The sequence below is a fragment of the Galleria mellonella genome, unplaced genomic scaffold (assembly GCF_026898425.1).
Source record: "Galleria mellonella isolate WM207_F2 unplaced genomic scaffold, CSIRO_AGI_GalMel_v1 utg64, whole genome shotgun sequence".
Taxonomy (NCBI): domain Eukaryota; kingdom Metazoa; phylum Arthropoda; class Insecta; order Lepidoptera; family Pyralidae; genus Galleria; species Galleria mellonella.
This window is the reverse complement of record NW_026442133.1, coordinates 274,362-295,874: the sequence shown is the minus strand read 5'-3', so window position 1 is coordinate 295,874 and position 21,513 is coordinate 274,362. Positions and strand designations below refer to the sequence as shown.

Below are 21,513 nucleotides of genomic sequence, written 5' to 3'. Positions count from 1 at the left end.
CATATAAAGATCCGTCAGTATTCTACGACTATGACGATATATCTTTGCAACTACCTTCCTCATGCATATGGCCAAACAATGAAACTATCGTTCCGCTTATATTTTTCCATTCAAATATAATATGCATCAATTTAAGGCAAATGTGCAAAGGCTATTCGTGGGCCCTCGAGCTCCATCTTAGACCATATCATCGCTTTCCGTCAGGTGTGATCGTGATCAAAGGCGGATCGGATCAGACCAATTTAATAGTAAAAGAAAAATAGTAAAAGTTATCTACGCAAAAGACTTTTGTAAAAAGTCTCTCTGTGATACTTATATAAATATATGTATATAAACAGTTACATTATGCACCGAACCGTAACTGCGAACGTTGAAATGACGCAAAATTGTACACAGCACACTGGTGGCTCAAAGACTAGGCCGCCTCTAGAGGGATGATGCTATCGCCGGATCTCTCATGCATTCTGAATCACAGACATCTCACGCCAACGGCCAAATGTTACCATTGTGAAACGTTGCTCAAATATGTGTCGGACCGCCATAGAAACATTTTACAGTATTTACGACATAAATAAATACTGTCGACATTTCGATAATTTAATGAAAATGTAAAGAAACTAGCAATTAACCCGATCATAAGACAGCTAATTTTCTATGTTATTATTTTCAAGACAAACAAACACACACACACACACGCACGCACGCACGCACGCACGCACACACAGAGATACGCACATCGCACACTACTATTACTTTATTACCTTTTTTAAAGTATCTGTCGATCTCTAAAGCTCATAGCCTGGAGCTTAGTGCAGGAATTACTGTTAAAGTGTTAAGATACCTTGTCCAAGTATGTAAAATAAATAAATAAATGAATATTAGTAGAATTGTGAACCATACTGTAACAATATGGAGTGGCCTTTCCCGAGACGTGTTTCTTTCATCCTATAACCACGGAACATTCAAACGTAGCGTGAGCAAACACTTAGTGAGCAGGCATAGTGTGGCCAACAGTTAAAAATAAAATATTCTTCTTTCAATTGACCGTATTCATGGATTTGAATTTTATAAGTATACTAGAGGCCCGTCCCGGCGTCGCACGGGTGAACATTTTTACATTTTAAAAAGTGGCCATTAAGGCTGCACACGCAACGGAAGCTTAAAAATGGAGTAACTTCTCCCGTTTTCCCAGCATTTCCCTTCACTGCTCTGCTCCTATTGATCGTACCGTGATGAAAAGTATACTATAACCTGCCCAGGAGTATGAAAAATAATTGAACCAAGTTTCGTTAAAATCCGTCGAATAGTTTTTGTTTCTATAACGAACGTACAGACAGACAGACAAAAATTTTACTCATTGCATTTTTGGCATCAGTATCGATCACTAATCACACCCTGATAGTTATTTTGGAAATTTATTTCATGTACAGAATTGATTTCTCTACAGATTTATTATAAGTATAGATTAATATATGGCAGGTGACTCAGGTGCGTCCCTTATAGGAGACTATGGGGAAGGCTTATGTTCAACAGTATACACATAACGGCTAATATTATGACAATAATAATGATTGACATATGTCCTTAAACATTTCAGCGTATAAGTACTATGGATTACACATATGGGTCACAGTTTATCCTTATACGACTGTGGTACTACTCATACCTATAAATCCTTTTATCCGCTTATTGATCCTTCCAGAAATAGTAGTAACTAACTGATGTCTAAAATTATCACATTGCAGATGTTCGTCGGCCAAGTACCAAGAAGTATGGACGAAAACGATCTTCGACAAATGTTTGAGGAGTTCGGAAGAGTACATCAGATCAACGTGCTAAGGGACAAGGTCACGGGGGCCAGCAAAGGTCAGTAAAAATGTGGTTCATGTTCTTTTTTTATTTTATTTACAACTGTAAACCGTATTTAAATAATTGTAAGGTTAGAATTGGACTAAATTTCTCATCTATAAAATAATAATTATGTTTTGAACAGTGAATTACAAGAACAAAACAATATCCGATCAATTGTAAAATTCTAAATTCAAATTGATTATTGAATTATGTAAAATACATTCAATATTTCCGTTAAATTATGTTACATGTAGGTGTTACATAAAAAAAAACGTACAGATATATTTTCATAGGACAATTTACGATTTCTTTCCCCCCTTAAGAAACCATAACAATGAACCTTTCAGCGTCTCCGCTCAATATACAAACCAGAGAAAGTTTCCCCGAGCGATTGGCTCGTGTAATTTTATATATAAAGTACTTCCAACTTGTAAAATTATGCTTCAAGAAGTTGATACACTTTATAACTACCGGTGTGTGAATCGTAGAACTTAAAATATCACACGATGAGTTAGGTGTATTATAAAATTTTGAATGAAACTATATATTTTCTACTTTATTTTTATTACTCTATGAGATACTTAGAAGAAGCGATTCGATATTTCATACCAAAAATGAGAGACATTTGTTTATTTATATAACAATTTATTTTTTATTTGAATTACTAACAACAGTTATAACATTTATAACATAAGAATATTTACACCACACAATATTTTGGTGTAAATATTCTTAAAGAATCTAAATTAACACTAACTTGTTATTAGGGTATTATTTTTAACTACTATTGCAGAATCGCTTTAGAATTACATAAACTGTATTATAGTTGCCGCTTTTTGCATTCTGATTATTTTAAAAGAGTATTTAGCATATTTTAGTTATGATAGCGAATTTACAGGGTACAGAGGAGTCACACCTGAATCCTCAGGAATGAAAACGCATGAAAAAGTATCATGTGTGAAACAGTATACTCTGTTAAGGCCATGGTACTGTTCATATATCGACTTCTATAGGTAACGGTTACCATTTTCCATCAGGTGGACCGTCAGCTTGTTTGCCATTCTAAGTTGCATAAAAAAAATACTTCTCCTACGAATCCAAAAAAGTTACGTGCGCATTGGCCCTTTTTAAAAGGTCTCCTGTGATCTCAAAATGGTTATTGGCGACCCGCACGACTGCTAAAATTAAATGAGTTAAAAGGCTTCCTGAAAATCAACACTGTATAGTATATGTGCATCTCGCTATAGTTATGCATATATAGCAACAGCTGGGGCGGCTCCTATTACGAGCAAAATGTATTTTTTTTTTGCTATTTATTTTACTGTATATATTTATTGTTTTTATAGTTGTTGCTAATAAATATTGTATCTGTCCACCTTTCTCTTGGCAAAGTCTTACCGAGAATCCCAGGATTCGTATAAAAAAATCTCTGTTAAAACTGTACAGTACGTAACTCAACAAAAAAAAATTATAACATGACTTTTTATCTACCTTAAAATAGCAAACAAGCTGACAGCTCCCTTAATGAGAAATTGTAACCGTCATCTGTAAACATGAACAGTATCGCCGACACAGTGTATACAGTGAGACCCATGGTTCTTCTCGTATTTCGTCATTCCTGAGGACTGTGGTGTTGTCTCCTTACCCAATAATTTCACCTATTTCTCATGTATATTATATTTTTACATATTCAAAATAAAGTTACATTTTATCTCATATAAATTCGACCACTATTTTAGTTCCACAAACCTGCCATGTAAATATAAAATTCATAAAATTAATCAAACGCCAGCCCACGTAAATTTTATATAGCTAATTTATGTTTCAGCAAAAATTCCTTTTAGTGAAATTAATAACTGTTCTACACAAGGAAAGCTCCCAAAGCAGTCGTTTATCAATATTGATGAAGTTGTTCTATAAAAGCGACTCGCGACACTTAGAAAATTAATTTACGTTTTAATATTTCAACAAATTTTCGGTACCAAGTTCTCTGTCGATACAAAGTCGATTATTATTATCATAAATTACCTATTAATATTTGAATAAAACGCTTGAAAACTCCGATGTAAAGGTGAACTGGTGTTTATTTTTTGGAAAATTGTTAATATAACAAGTATAATGTTTTAGTATTATGTAATACAATTAAAGGAGTTTTTACATAAAGTTTTCCGCATGGGTATGTGTTATGTTTTTACCACTCATGTTTCGGAGGATAAAATAGCAGCTGTCATTGCATGGCTGTATTTTGGTTTAAAAAATATGAGATATGAAAGTGAACGTTCCTAGATAAATCCATTGGTGTTATAACACACCCCGTAATGTTGTTTACCAGAAAAATTGTTTTTATATTCAAATTCAAACGTTCAACCACAATCAAAAAGATTAACCTAACTAAAAACCATAGTAGAGTGTGTACTATATGTACGTATGTGTACATACTTGCACGTATTTAATTTACTTGCCGCAGCAGAGGTAAACAAATGAAATAAAAGTCCAAATTTAAATAACAGCGTTATTGTTACGCCGACAGACGGCGCCCTGCGTTTCGTGTTGACATTTTTGTTTGTTTCGCTAAATGTCTTTTGTGTGGAAAATTTCCTTTTGTTGCAAGACTAAACCCTTTTGTTTTTGTTGGTAGCAATGTTGCATACCCGTGTAGGACCGTCGGACATATACATAATAATGTCTGTTACGTGTTTATTATATGTTAAAGCTAACAATTATGCGATCATAACTTGAATTGTTCGAATATGTAAATTGAGGTAAAATTGTGCTTTTTAAATAGGTACCTTTTGTTTCCATTGATGAAAACGATCCTTCGGGACTTTATTGTTATTTGTGAAAGAAGTATTTTATGCATATGATAAAAGTAAAATATATCTAATATCATATCTAATAATAATGTATAATTCATCCTGATAACGTGGTATTTATATTTATTGTAACCAAAGAGTTTGCAAGTTTACTCAAATGTATTACATACAATTTCATACAGTTAAAAACACTTTGATAATATTAAAACTTTTTATGGGATAATATAAAATATCCTGAGTATATTTTATTACATTGTCGGAAACGAGCATGCCTGATGAATATTAAAAAAGGATGATTTTTATATAAGCATGTAAAACGATAACTACAGTAACTCGTACCGTGTTATAATGTTATTATTTAAGACATTTTAATTATATTCTTTTTTTTTTTTTCGAGATTGCCATACTGTTCCATTGGTATCGTCTAAACAAACGACCGATATTGTTGTTCATGTATAGAATTTTCCTTGATGTTCTCTTCTTTACCCTGGCCTTTTTATATCTGAAGATAGAATTTTGAAGTTTATTTTGATACATTCATAGTATAATATACAAATAACGCCGTATAGTCCTGACGTAGAATAGGCCACCCTTTCCTTTTCCGTGATGGTCGTAGGAGGCGACTAAGAGAGAGCGAGCGATGGGCAACGGCGTCTCTCTTAAAACACCTCAAACGCCTAACTGCGGTCGTCAATCGCCTGTTAAGCCTAGAAACTACTGGCAAAATCCCCCAAAAAGGAGGCATATGTTCATCAGTAGACAGTTGAAAGCTGGTATGATGATGATACCAACAATGACATGCAGCTACCCTCAAGTGGTATACAAGGTATACATATATGATTACACAAATTTCATTTCATTTTGAATTTTAAAATTACTCAAATTTTGTCACATAATGTCCAATCGGCCTTACAGGCCTTTAGTATCTCTTGTTAAGTTCTAAAGTAGACGGGCAATCTCGAAGAAAACATCTGTGTAAAACCAACATAAATATGTAATTTAAATTAAAAAAAAAAATACCATAGACTAGTGTTTTTCAACGTTTGGGTCGCGATCCCCTGGGGGGTCGCGAAGCCTCTATAGGAAGTCGCGAAAACTACCTCAGTAAAAAAAAACAAAGTTATAAAGATAAATTTATAAAGAACAAATGATAATGAAAATATTTGTATGTTAATACAAATTAATAAAAAAATAAGTAGGGGGTCGCAAAATATTTTTTCATAGTAGGGAGATCGGGCCATGAAGAAGGTTGAAAAACAATGCCATACAGTATGTATTGGTATAACCGTAATGGCCATATTACATAAACGTTTTATTAACATAAATATTAACGATACAATATCGCCGCGACATCGCCAAGACACCTCTGCTATGTCTTAAAAATACTACAACAAATACGTGACAAAATCATAGCGAAAGTGAAACGTTATTTTTTTTAAATAGATAATAATGGAATGATAACCACGCTGGCACTAACAGTAGTGATAGATGAGTATACTCGTAAGAAGGCAGGGCCGTTAGCCCATCATAATGAATTTACCTGAAATTAAGCACAATGGCTTTCATGTTCCTTTTACTAACAATCCGTTCCATCCAGTTAAACACTGTTAGGCGACTTTACAATATATTATGACGCGGTACAATATAATCAATATCACTACATTTTATAACCACTACTCTGTAAGTAAAAAAAAAATAAACCCCACTACTAACATACATATAAACTTACTACATACAAATGTATACATACATATTGACAACCTCTTCAAACTAAATTAATCAAAATTCTCGGATGAAATTTTTTTTCTCTAAAAATTTCTACTTAAAATCACGAAAAAATACTCATTCCAGCAACATTACTGACGCGATGCTAAGGACGTAAAATCCCACTAAATCCAAAATAAAAATGCAATCGCAATGTCGCGGTGATATCGTTTAGACAGTGCCTATGTCCAAAATGCTTGTGTAGTACGGCTCTAATATTAGATGTAGTAATATGTTACCTTAGTCCTGTCTTTGTGAATGTCATGTTTTGTATAGTGTGCGCTTCTGTTACAGGGTGCTGTTTTGTGACGTTTTTCACGCGCAAAGCAGCGTTGAAAGCGCAAGATGCTTTGCACAATATCAAAACATTGAGCGGGGTAAGTGCGTTTATATGTTACCTACGTTTTTGACTCCCCCCGTTAATAGAATTTGATGCCGTAGAAATGCATTTTAATAAATTGATTGAAGCCATTTTGTAAACGCTCAGTTTCATTACAGCAAAGTAATGTGAAAGCCAATTAACTTTGATAAACTGATTTTATATATTCATACAAAAATTTTATAGAATTCTATACAGTATATGAAAATCAATAGTTGGTAATTTATTTTATTAACGGGGGAAAGTCAATGTTTGCATTCCAGTTTGTTTTACGTCGTACCTATTACTTGTTTAATTAAGATCTATTTAAACTCGACAAGCAATTAATTTATTCGAGATAAGTCGTCCGATATGATAAAATAGTGTTTAGAATAACTTAATATCTTCGAGAACTCAACACCGCCTAAGTCTTACATGATTAAGCATTCAGTTATTTTTTAATAAAATATTTATATTCAAAAATAATAGAAACACTTAATTTTTTTACTCAATTAATTTATATTAAAATGCAATAACGTACTTAATTTTTACAAAGCTAAATCAGGTTCAAATAAAAGAGTTATGATATCGCTGTAATATGATTAGGTACAATATAACATTGTTAATTATAATAAAAATATATTAAAATAAAAATTATATTATTTATCTTTACTGACAGTATATATTTATTTTAAAGTAATTTTGACAACATATATGACATATATTGTAACAATTGAAATATATAGATTTTTTTTTTTTTTAACAATATTTGACATATTTATTATTGTACTGTGTTGCACTATTACGCCTTCTTTAGTGAAAATATAAATCGACTTATAAACATATATTAGCTGTTAACTTTTTTACTCTTTCCTTCTTATTTTATTAACTAATATTATAAAGTAGAAATTTTGTATTTTTTTAAAACAAATAAACTTAGAAAATTATTAACCGATTTTAAAAATATATTCACTCAAAAAAAAACTACATTATGAGCTAGTAACAGGGCTGTATTTTATTTAAAAAAATAACTGCACGTATCCAGGATAAATAACGGTGATAACTAGGAAGAATGTATAAGAAAGTGATAAAATACTTTAATTTAATTAAAATAGGTTAGCAGGTGGTTTTAGTTTTTATGAATATAGCGGGAAATGTACTATTTATAATATATAATATGTTTAACGAAATAGAAAACATTAAGGTGATCAGAAGCGTAGGACCTGTTGCGTGCTGAATCGAGATCTATAACAATTTTCGTTATTGCATTACCGGGATGGGCATGAACGAAGGCGAGGGGGGTGGGGAACAAACATCCCATTCGATACCGCGTCTCGATTGTTACCGAAATCGAATTACTGACTCTTTCCATCGAGTCGCTTGCCTTTCTTTCCCTCGCTGCGTCTTCATCTCAGTGATAATTCAATTCTATTATATTATCAGGGGCTTTTTTCTACCGATTGATTCTGAACGCTCCTCTTGATGGAAGTGGCAGGTGGGGGAGTTGGGGGTTGTTTCGCCGAAATTGGGGGAAATATTGGTTGATTGGACGCATTGTGCGGTATCTCGTTATTTTTACGTCTCTAGATAGGTGCGCTCACGTAAATAGGCGGCATTGGGAAATATTCTTTTCCCCTTGCTCAGGTAATGAGTAGTTATATTCCGTTTCGTCGTGATTACCTATTCGCGTGATTAGACACTAGTTTTAGGGTTCCGTAAACAATTCGCGTGATTGGGCACTAATTTTTAAGGGTTCTGTAAACGAATTGCAATCCATTTCCTTCCCCGTGGATGTCGTAAGAGGTGACTAAGGAAACTTAGTGGTCGAGAGATGGACAGCAGTGTCCCTCTAAAAGTATCATCAAAAGCCTAACTGCGGTTGCAGACCTGCCTGCCAAGAGTAATTAAACTGTCATTATTGGCTGTTAATCATATCAACATCAGATAATGATGATGATAATCATACATATGATAACCTCCATAGTATAATGGTAAATACATTACTACGCGAAGCGAAAATTCCTGTCCTGTCCGGGATTTGATAAAAATATAGGTGAAAACATTACTAAATATACTATCCCGCCCATGCGTCGCCACTCATAATATCATACTCCTCTGTGAAAGAAAGTCAATAAAATCCCTAAAGATTTCACTGGCTTTCCTTTACCTTTCACTTCGAATTACAATAACCCACGCATACTTTACTATTTTACGATCAAAATAGGTAGTAATATAAAATATTTTATTTCACAAAAATACTATTTAAATACGGACAAAATTAATATATTATGAAACCGGTACAACAATTGTAAGATTATTTTTAAAGATAAATTTAAGACATTGTATCAGCATTACTTAATAAACGGTAACAGAATCATATTTGGAACGTAATGGTAGCAATACTATCCCCCTAAGAGACTTAAGTTTTGTGAAACCACAATTTACCTGTAGTCCGAATTTAAATGAATAATTTAATAGGAACCGGTTTCTAGTACTGAATTATTAATATTTCTATCCTATAAGAAACCATTAACGAACTGCAAAATACACACTTGTTATAGCGGAAAGAAAATATTTCTGATGATTTTGTGAGGAAATAACGTAGTTTCGTATGCAGTTTAGTTTGTACTCACATAAAGATCACTATACAATGTATCCATAAAAATAATAGTCGCGTAAATATTTATTAAAGTAAACAATACTTTTAGTTATGATAAATTTTATGAAAAAAAGAATTTAGAGATTCCCAGATGAGAATCAAAATATAAAATAAAAAAATGAGACATTCATTAGCGTTCCAATTCAATTTATTCAAAAACAATGTTCCATTGTGTTAAATATTGTATATTTTAATATATTTATAATAATATAACGATTTGTAAATTATGTAAATATTTATTTTGATTTCTGTTTTGCACTACTGCTGCCCACTCATTACTTCTTATGCCACTTTGTTAGGTTGACTAAAAGAGATCTCTTTTAGAGATAAGTTCACCTTTGCTTACGTTATTACTAATTGCTATTATTACTGTATGTTTTAGAGCAATAAAAAATATATATTAATATTGCAAGTTATAAAATAAAACCAATAATACCAATAAAATTATGTCAGTACATAAATAATAATTATAAATTTTGTCAAGAATGATCATTGTTTCTGTTTTCATCGACCTATTCGTACCCTTTTAAATATTTAATTAATTTATTAAAAAAATTAACCTAATAAACAAAACACATTGACGTATGTGTTAGAATATTGCAGACGTTAAGCATTTGAGCATTTATGATTATGCCATTGTTCAAACTACCTAGAATCAGCCTCTCGCAAAATCCATTTACCAAACCAGTCCCAATAAAACGGGACCGTAATAAATAGGGCCGAAATGGAAATAAAGACCAGCGTCCAGGAATAGCAAGCCAATAATATTCAGGGATTTTACGAACTAGTTTTAGGGGGCGAGCAGTAAAAGAAAATGGGAATATACATTTCTGGTGTGTAGGATTATACCAAGAAGGCCGAGGAATAAATAAATAATTTAAGAAGCCAATTGAATATTTGTTAGTTGTGTTGCGTTTACCTGTGCCTTTGCTGATATTTAAATGTAAAAGTTTGTAAAGACCTTTGTATGTTTGTTAACTCACGCTTAAATTGCTGAAGGGATTTCAATAAAGTACGAAACACTGATGAGTTATATTCTAAATTAACACATCATCATCATCATGTCAGCCCTTTACCACCCACTGCTAATCATAGGTCTCATTCTATTGCGGGGCTTTGCCAGTAGTTGCCACGCTTGACAGCCAGATTGGCAACCGCAGATTTTGATGATGTTTTAAGAGGGATGCTGCTGCCCATTCCTCGACTATCACGTTCCCTTAATCGCCTTTTACAATACTTACTAGAAAGGAAAGGGTGGCTATACCGAGAAGATATATATGTGTAAAAAATAACACATGGGACACTTTATATACATGACGTAATATATAATATCATTTGTAATAAATTTATTTAAACACGAATATGTTTGGATGATTGTAAATTTTTAATTTAGATTAGAAATAACAAATATTCGATTGTGTCTAAAATAAGCTTTTGTTGGATAGCCATTACTCGTACCATGCGGTTTCGTCCTCGCTCCATTAGAAAGTTTAATGAAACGTGCGCCAAGGAATCATCCAAGTTGAAACTATTCCGTGTCCGGCATTAATTTATGCGAGGGCCAACATAACGGATTTTACGAATAGTTTCGAGATTCTACAAGTTTCTGTTTGGCCAATATCCACAGTTACTTTACAAAAGTTCGCGTGTTTAACCGTGCGTAATGCTAAACACAACCAAGTGAATGTCGTAAATATGGTACACTAGGTGTCATGTCGTATAGGGAAGCCAAAAATATGGCCTAGAATTGAACTGGCTGGAAGAGAATGCATGAATTAGTTGAATACCGATAAGAGGAAACTTAAAAAAAATACATTTGGCTATACATGTTACTAATTTTATCTAAATAGATTTTGTTTCGCGAAATGGTTGCAATAAAATTTACATTGTTTTTTTTTTTCCTAATTTCTATTTGTCTTGATTCTAAGTTCCTTGTGACGTAGGTAGAAAGAACAGACTTTTTAGTTAGTATTTTTACTTTTCTATACAAACTTTTTATGCTTTGTCTTGCTTATTTTTTGTATAAAATGAGATAGTCATTTTTGATAATATTTATAAGCTATTAATTAAAATAAGAATAAAAATATAATTTCGTATATCTTGCTCTGTTTTTACTTGGTACGATATAGATTGTAAGTTGAAGTAAGAGTCATTCAGAAATATTGAAAAATTTTAACCTAATCTAAAATTCAAATTTGACCCGTAATCCAGATACCATTTATGTAAATATCGTACGCCTTCTCTAATCTTATTTTTGACCCCATCTATTCGAAATTAATTTTATCCTTTAATACGAGCAAAGTAGATATGTTTTTCAAGAAGTTTCCATAGACGCAACAAATAAGAATTTATTTGTAATCAAACATTTATTTATACAAGCACACGGCCCACCTGATGGTAAGCTTGATACCATAGGCTATGAACGCCTGCAATATCAGAGACATTACGCGTGTATTACGGACCTTTAAGAAACCACTTTATTTGAACCCCTTTTTTTGAAGAACCTCATGGTGTAGTCTCTCGAAAAAAAACTCGATATTCCATAACCTAAACGTTTGTGGGAGGAAACATCTCTGAAACCGCGCTATAAACAACCATCTAGACTCCAGTATTACAAGATATGGTTAATACAAGTAAATATAACTAGGGATATACGAATACAACATAATACTTTAAAAAGAGAACTCTCTTTAGCAAAATTTTTGCATCAGATAAAACTTTCAAGAACGTAACTTTCTAGATATATATATATATATATATATATATATATATATATATATATATAATATACATAAACAATATATATTTATTATATATATATATATATATATATAAGTTTATGTATAGTTTACTGTACACACAATTTACATTGTTATAATTTATTTTAACTCAAGATCTGCAACAGGCGAGCTTAACTGTGTAAGAGTTCTCTTCCAGCAAACCTTAAGTGGAAAGGAGCATTAATTACTAGCGGGCAGTGTGCATATAATAAGAAGTGTAAACAGTACGGTTGTTTCTACTAAGAAATAATAAATACACTTATCTAAATACAAACTTATACACTTATAAGTAAAAAGATTATATATATATACAACTAAAAAGTCTGTTCTTTCTAATATATATATATATATATATATATATATATTTTATTTACTAAGATATATCAATATACTCACGCTATATATATATATATATATATATATATATATATATATATATATATATAAATATATATATATATATATATATATATATATATATATATATATATATATATATATATATATATATAATCTTTATCTATTGTAATTGTACAACCTTCCAGAACTCCCAGCAGCAGTCCTTCCAAACAGACATTAAAACATACGATATTAAGACCTTCAAGAAAAGAGCACATTCCTTCTTAAAAGACCTGCTATACACCTGCAATTTTTATGATTTTGTTAGTTCCTATAGGCGACCGTAATCACTTACCATCAGATGAGCTTCATGCTCCTTTGCCCCATATGTTATAAAAAATATATATTATTTTACATATGTACCTAGCCTACATAATTCTATTATATTATTCAAATGTAAAAATCATTCCTTCTCTTACTGACCTTTCGATAACAATCAGGGATCGAATGCGCACCTACAATTTACATTGTCCGAAGACTGACCAATATGTTTTAGAAAGCAATAAATCAATCACCCTGTAGCCGGTGCTTGCAGAATAGGAACGCTATATTTTCGGCACGGGTCAGGGCGAACTTTGATCGATGGCACGGATTTATGATCGAGTTCCCCGGTCTTAAGTAATTGACTACCTCCATTAGTCCGGTGCAGGTTTTAGGGTTCCCCAATGGGATGGTTATTGAAAAATTATAGCACCGCCCATTATTGAGACGCTCTGTAACTTATCGTGGCGGTGGCCATTCAATCGAAGTGAAATTCAGTGGGTCGTTAATTTTATTGATGGATTCGTGAGGTTCGATTCTAGAGGTTTCGAATAGGTATCGATTGAATTTGACTTAAAAAGTTATGGTTGCTTGTTTAATACTATTAATGGCTTCATTGGTGTTGAGGTTAAACGCGATTTATGAACTTCACACACTGTATTGTAATTATTGTTAAAGGTTGAACAATAAAAATATTCAGACTGTAATGTTTTGTTTTAAAAATAAACAAAAGTGGTCTTAGTTGCATCCCTAATAGGTTACTCATGTTTTGTGTGTATATTGAGTACGTACATAAAAAAGTAGATATATGGCAACATGATAAAAATTGTTTTCTAAAAAATTAATAAATATTAAAAATGATTTTTTTTTTTATACTAGAATATTATTTTAAGAGACATTTCCACGATTATTCATTCATACTTCATTCATACACAAAAATTGCATTTTTATAATTTATTTTCAATAAAAATGTACGACAAACGAACTTAACCCTTCTTTGCATAATGGTGGAAATTTCCATCATAACATTAAATGCCCAAAAATTATATAAAAGACCAAGTTCACTTTAAGTTGATCGTGTCTGGATACCTTTTTAATGTCCATTGCAAAAAAACTAAACATAGCTGTCAAATTTATTATTTTAACCATTTTTCCTTTAGTTTTGATCATGAATTACATCACCTTGATTTATTTCACCAATAAAAAAATCATGCAAAAAAGGGTAAAACTCTGTAAAAGTTCTCTTCCAGCAAACCCTTAAAATAAAATTAATCAAACAATATCTATCATCTATATTATTTACTTTATATATGTTCCTTTTATGTTACTTCTGTATTCATGCAAAAACTTTAATTTTAATTCACGTGTGCAAAATCACGATATACAACTCCATACAAATTCTAACAAGAATTACTGAAAGCTACACAAAATTAGTTTAGTTTTATTTGCTACGCAATATCTACGTTTTTGCGCTGAGCTACGTTGAAGGTGCTACGCTGATGCCTCGCGCTACGTCTGTACCTCTAATGAACAAATTTACTCTTATCAACCAAGTTTAAAAAGGAAGGAAGTTCTCAATTCGGTTGTGTTTTTTATGTTTGTTGCCTGATTATTCCGTCATTTATGAAAAATTCTTCTATTTTTTATATGATAGACCAATGTAAATGACGGGTCTCATAGAAATTTCATCAAAATCAGTTTAGTAGTTCAGTTTTAAATCAAGATAACTGGTCTTACTACGATTACAGTCGGTGTTTTCTTTGATGAAACAAAATCTGATGAATTAAAATAATACTTAATGTTAAGTTTTTGAAAATCCCTATGGGGACGAAAGAAAATAACTCTGGTACTTGCTAATTTTCTGGTATTTATTGATATTCTCTGGTATTTTCTGACAATTTTAAGAAAATCCTTAATAGTAAACTTTCTTCTTAACCGATTTTAAATGACATGTATTCGTTTTCTACCTACAATCATGCTCAGCTGACTTCAAAGGCAAAGATTGCCAATCGAGTCTAGTATAAAATATGCGGAACCCGAATACAACACGAATAGGTAACCGAACATAACATAACAATAAGTTGCACTGTCCGCGACCGTAGCGGTCGGATAGTAAATCGATGAACGTAACTTGGCACGAGCTAGCGACTTTAACAATAGATTCCTCAGCTTTGTTAATACTCCACAACCTTTATTATTAGATGCTAGTGTGTTGGTTACTCCATCTCTGTTAAAATTTTGATGACATCATTGTAACTATCTTTAAAAAAAAAACACTTCATATTACTTCTAGTAGAGACCTATACAAATAGCATATGAATCTATCAGTCAATATAAAAAGAACAAAACGCTATGATTTGTAAACAATTTTTCAAAATACTTAGTTGCCCTGTGAAAGGACTATTTGATATCCTATTACGTCATATTATATAAAACTGCAATTGAGTTTGTTCATTTATTACGTTTTGGCAGTTAAATAACTTTATAAAACTTACACTTATTAGGCATAGAAATTTTTGTTACATTCAATTCAGTATCATTTATTTATATATATATATTTTTTTATTATACTAGTTATAATACATGTGACAAATGATAAGAGTGATTTTTGCTTACAATCGCCTAATGTCGCAGTTGTTATTATTTACTATTATAAATGTAATATAAATTATGATTTATATGAAATTAACGAGCAAATAGACTGTACAAAAGAACATTGTACGTAATCTTCGAATCTGAACTCAGGTACTATCTTCGATTTTATTTAAAGTTATTTGTAGCAGTCTATATGAAGTGATGTAGCAGATGTGAAATATGATTTTGCATATCGTATGATATTTTACCAACTACATGTGAAATATTCCTAGCCTAGTAAGCACTAAAATAAAGAAGTAAAAAAATACAATGCCAAAGGAAATCAAATAGAAATAAAACTATCGTTTAAGGAGCGTTGTTGTCAACCCAATGACGTAACGAACCACACAACACGTGCGGGAGATAAATGTCTACTACGCGTCACATAGAAACGACACCACTGGTTTGTTTTTACGATATATGACTTGGTGAGAACTAAAAAATCTCTATTTAAATAATAGACAAAGAAAAGTAACTCTATTTTTTAATTCATATATGAAATCGGTTCGGAAATTAGTTCTTTTGCTTGACAACTAAAATGGTACCTAATACATATGAACACATAATGTAAAACAATATAAATTACAAGAATAATTATTAAACTTGATTCTGAATTAGCAACATGATCATGTGAGTGACCTGTAAAAAATACAGATGAATTGAAAACTTGAAAGCTGAGAGAGAAAGAACCTGAAAAAGAGAGCTGTTATTTTATCTCTCTTTGCGTCCAATTGTAAAAGATGAGACATTTCAAAATTACCAATGTCTGATTTTGTTAAAGTTGTTTTGGTTTCTACTGGTCTTATTAAGATCCCTCCTATCAATTTTAATCATTGTTATGTATTATTAAGATCCCTCGTGTAAATTGTTATTATATATTTTGAACAAGGCCCGTCCAGACATACAAAGTACCGTGAGGTGACAGCTGCCAACCGCGCCGCGTGTGCTTGTACACCGAACAATGCGCCGACCGGCGACCGTCCCGCCGTCTTCGTATCCTGAAAGGTTGTTATTGTGTACAGCTTAATTCTGAATTAATGTGCCATTTGTTTATCCCTAGAGTTACACGAGCAAAGTACTGGATACCAACACAGTATCCAATTAATGTTGTAAATGTGAAAGTTTGAATGTTTATTAATCGATTACGCTTAAATAAGTAAACGGAATTGAATGAAATTTGGTGCATAGCTCTGTGTAGATAATGACATATTTTGGAGTTCATTCCTTAATTTCTGTACGATATTGCTACTATCTTTCTTTTGAACTGAAATTCTTTCTCTCTCTCTCTCTCTCTCTCACACACACATACACACACACACTCTCTTTCTCTTCCTTCTCTCTCGCTCTCTTTCCTCTCTCTCTTCCCCCCACCTCTTCCCCATCCCACCATTTCTCTCCATCTGTATTCCTCTCTCTTACTCTCTCTATCTCTGTCTCTCTCATGATCACGAATAACGATAAATCAGAATCGATCATATTTTTTTAGAATAGGTCAATGGTCTTAAAATATCTAAATAATTTTATTGACAGTTAAATAATGTTACACATTAACTATAATGTTATAATAGTGTTGTCACACACTTATAATCCCTGTTTAGTAACAAACTATAAATCAGTTTGCTCGCCTGAAACCGTAGCTTTATTTGTTCCACTTTAGGAACAAATGGTACATTAATTCCATACTAAATGATAGAAGGCCCGAAACAAGAAGGCGGCGGACCGCCGACGCTTTACATCGCATTGTTTAGTTGGACCGTCAGCCCTCGCAATAGGGTTGCCAGTTATCAATCTTAATATACAAATAAAATTTTTATCTTGTTCTCTTGATGATCGCGTCACTTTATATCGGCTGGTGCTGAGAGGTTTTTTTATTTTAAAATAGTCCGATTAAGGTTTTTAAGAAAAGAAAAAATAATTGGTTTTTTAACGGGACAACGTCAGTCAGTTAATATTTTATGTTTTTAGCTAGCTGAATCTATACTTAGTCATGGAGAGTTAAATTATGTATTTAATTTTGTTAAACTGATGGTCCACCTTATAGAAAATAGTGTTTAATATTACTTTATTATTATGCAAATATATACAAAAACAGAAACAAGAAATAGTATATGTAAATGAAACAAAAACATATAAATAAAAAATTAAAACTTAAGAATTTTTTGTATCACTTATATCTTTTTGACTTGTGTGTGGCACTTTACTTTTCTTTACTTGGGAGACTTTGTACAAAAGTCGATTGCTTGAGTGCCTCTGTCCCATTCGTGTTTCTACTGTGAAGCAGTTGTATTTGCATGGCTGTGTTTCGATTTGAAGGGTGGAATATGGCGTGAATTTACAGGGTAGAGAGGAATAACACCTGAGTCCTCAGGAATGGCAACGCATGGGGGGCATCATGGGCGAAACAGTATACTCTGTAATGTCCATGGTACTACCCATGTCTATAAGCGACGATTACCACTTTCCATCAGATGGGCCGTCAGCTTGTTTGCCATTCTAAGTCGTATAAAAAATCCCAAATTATAAGTATTGACATTAATATTTGATTGTACCATATTTTCTGTCCAACCTTGCTAAGGTTAACGACAGAAGATGTGCTCTTGATTTAACTTTTATGTTTTGGACAGTAATACTGTATCGCAAGTCGGTAGGCGAAGAATTTACTAATTACGGTATAAGGTAGGCGCTTGTTCGCTCGCCATAGTAAGTACCGTCTATAGACATATACAGAACCATAGACGTACTAAGCATATTATAAAAGAATTTTCATCCCTAAACTGGTTTGCCGCCCGCGCAGTCAGAAAGATAATTTCTAAAACAGTCGCTCTTACAAGCTCATTCTTTACCCTGTTACAAGTAAAACAAACTCGCTCCTGCAAAGTTAGGAGCGACTTGAAATAATTTTAAACGGTTTTTGGCTGCATATATTCGCTGGATTTCTGTACTTTTTATTTTACACGGATCTGTCCGACTCGATCCACTGAAGTTGCGTTAAGATGTTGCATCTCTGTGCCTCTTTACCGAATTTGTAATTGGGAGTCCTCTGAACAATTGTTTAGATTGATACCTGCTGCTGATGCTTCACCATCGTACAACTCATCACAAACTAAAGTTCCATCCCAACCATCTGAATGAGTCCTCTGCTGTGCGTTTTTCGAAGCACTTTGTTCTACGCACAAATACTCTTCGAAATCATCTTCCAGCAGTAATATTTCCGAACCGTTACGACATCGTAACTTTTAAGAAAAGAGCATATTCTATTTTAAAATGCCGGCAACATACCTGCAATTCCTTCGGTGTTGCGGGTGTCACGAGTAGCGGTAGTGACTTAACAGGTGAGAACTGCAAGCTAGTTTGCCCTTTGTTATAAAAAAAAACGAAAGTAAAGGCGATTTATTTGAGTCGTTAACAAACAAGAAAAATTTCTCTGATAAACATGTATACATAACTGATACATTATCTATATATCAATAGATAATGTAAATAATTACAGTAAAAGTCTAGACTTTCACTGTATATTTATCAAGTCACATCTAGAAGGAATTAATTCTTAGTTTATTAGTTACTTTTTTTATGTATTTTATGTATGTATGTTACGCAATTACGTCGCTAATTCCAACTTAGATTTCTTTTTACAATCAATAGAGTGTTTTTTATGTATTTATTTAATAAACTTTTATACACCTAGATAGTTTAAATGGCAAATTTAATATTATAACATAACATGTAATCAGAGTTCTCAGCAATCTTAGTCAAATAACTTGACAAGTGACAAAACTTTCGTAAAGTCTTATTCTCCCTACGAAAAAAACTCAACAATAAAATCAAACAATAGTATATATAATTCATTAAATATTTTTCAATTCGCATTTGCCGGATTACAAAGCTTTTTATTACAATACGAACGGAATACATTAACCTGACAGGATATTACGAGCCCATACGTTAATTAATTGTTAGTTTATACAAAGTTCAACTCGTTAACCCGGTCTGGTTTACAACCACTTTATGCAAGGTAAATAAAAGCCATCGCTACATCAACTTTACCAGTAATTTATGTGAATACATTGTACGAGTTTCGTTCTGATGCTATGTTAAATAACATAGTACAATTAAATTTGGATCCTTTTAATTTATATAATAATATATCCCTAATGTTACAAATGTAAAATCCTTTCATCCACACCGTACATGGCGGATAACGCCAACAAATGCATTCTCAAAGAGGATTGACGTCTACGAGTAAACAATTAAATACCGAAATCTATAAAATTATTACCTATACATATAATAAAACAGTAAAGGTCGGATGTCTGTACATAGAAAAAATAAAAACGCTAAAAACTGATTGAGAGTAAAGGTTTTTTTTAAATTTTTGTTTCTCTATCTGTTTGTACGGGCTAATCTTCGAAACTGTTGAACCGATTTAAATGAAATTTTGCATCATGGTACCTTACATCCCCGGTCAACATTTTAGATACTTTTAATCGCGGAAAATTAAGGAGGGAACTCCTTAAGGTGGGATAGTTAAAAAACTATAGTAACTTATACAGCTTAGTACACAACCTACTTAAGTCACTTTGACCTAAGGCAAAGAGTGAGAACGACACGTCATTTGTTAATTTTGCCTCAGTATTCCCAGACATAATAAATAAGTAGGTACATACATCGCTACATACTAAACTTTTAAACCTGTGAAAATTTCAACCTTACAATCTGGCTCTCGTCATATTACGCGGACAAAGTCACGGGCATCAGCTAGTAATCAATAATATAATCGTAATAGACTTATGCACGCGTCACAGTCGCTCATGATTAAGGATCACGGATTGATTCCGTAACTAGTCGAGCTTGCTCAGTCTAATTACACGTAAGTTAAACCGGTAATTATTGCATTAAAATATAATTATAATAATTCAAATAAATGGGTTAAAGGTAAAAATATAATGACGACGATTACAAAAATGAAAGTGAGTTTGTTTGTTTGTTACCATTTAGTGCCTTAACGACTTAACCAATTACTATGATGTTTTTTGTATCTAAGAACTAACGGTATCTTTAGCTATTTAAGGCTAAAATACAACGGGAATGTGTTACATCGTACTCGGGTGTACGTATAGTTTTTATTTCATCATATATCACCAGAGGGAGACTTTGTACAAAAGTCGTTTGCTTGGGTTCCTCTGTCCCATTCGTGTTTCAACCGTGAAGCAGTTGTGTTTGCATGGCTGTGTTTCGGTTTGAATGGTGGGATATGGCGTGAATTTACTGGGTACATAAGAATAACACCTGAGTCCTCAGGAATGACAACGCATGGGGGGTATCATGGGCGAAACAATATACTCTGTTATGTGCATGGTACTGCTCATGTCTATAGGCGACGGTTACCACTTTCCATCAGGTGGGCCGTCAGCTTGTTCGCCATTGTGAGTTGTATAAAAAAAAATTTTGAACTAGCGGCCCGTCCCGGCGTCGCACGGGTAGACATCTTTACATTTCAAAAAGTGGCCATTAAGGCTGCACACGTGACGGAAGCTTAAAAATGGAGTAACTTCTCCCGTTTCCCCAACATTTCCCTTCATTGCTCTGCTCGTATTGATCGTAGCGCGATGGAAAGTATACTGTAACCTGCCCAGGAGTATGAAGAATAATTGTACCAAGTTTCGTGAAAATCCGTCGAGTAGTTTTTGTTTCAATAAGGAACATACAGACAGACAGACAAAAATTCTACTGATTGCATTTTTGGCATCAATATCGATCACTAATCACCTCCTGATAGTTATTTAGGAAATATATTTCATGTACAGAATTGACCTCTCTACAGATTTACTATAAGTATCGATAGATTAATATTGATTGGGTTTGTAGTCGATTTATTTACACTATAAAATTTAATATAGATAGATAGATATATAATGTATTTGCATCACTTACAGCACACAAGTAACAAAATTATATGATATTAATACGTACTCAAAAAAAGAAACAAAAGAATAT

The 21,513-nt window shown here is 32.5% G+C and overlaps 1 protein-coding gene across 8 annotated transcripts in view; it reads left to right on the top strand.

Annotated features, from left to right (window-relative positions):
- The window catches only part of LOC113512633 (CUGBP Elav-like family member 2), a 549,805-nt gene that overhangs the window by 383,228 nt on the left and 145,064 nt on the right, over window positions 1-21,513 (top strand). For all 8 annotated transcript variants that reach the window (XM_052900076.1, XM_052900074.1, XM_052900071.1 and 5 more), the window contains 2 exons: window positions 1,746-1,866; window positions 6,723-6,805. In XM_052900076.1, the coding sequence (XP_052756036.1) occupies window positions 1,746-1,866; window positions 6,723-6,805 (204 nt within the window). The remainder of the gene's footprint in view (window positions 1-1,745; window positions 1,867-6,722; window positions 6,806-21,513) is intronic.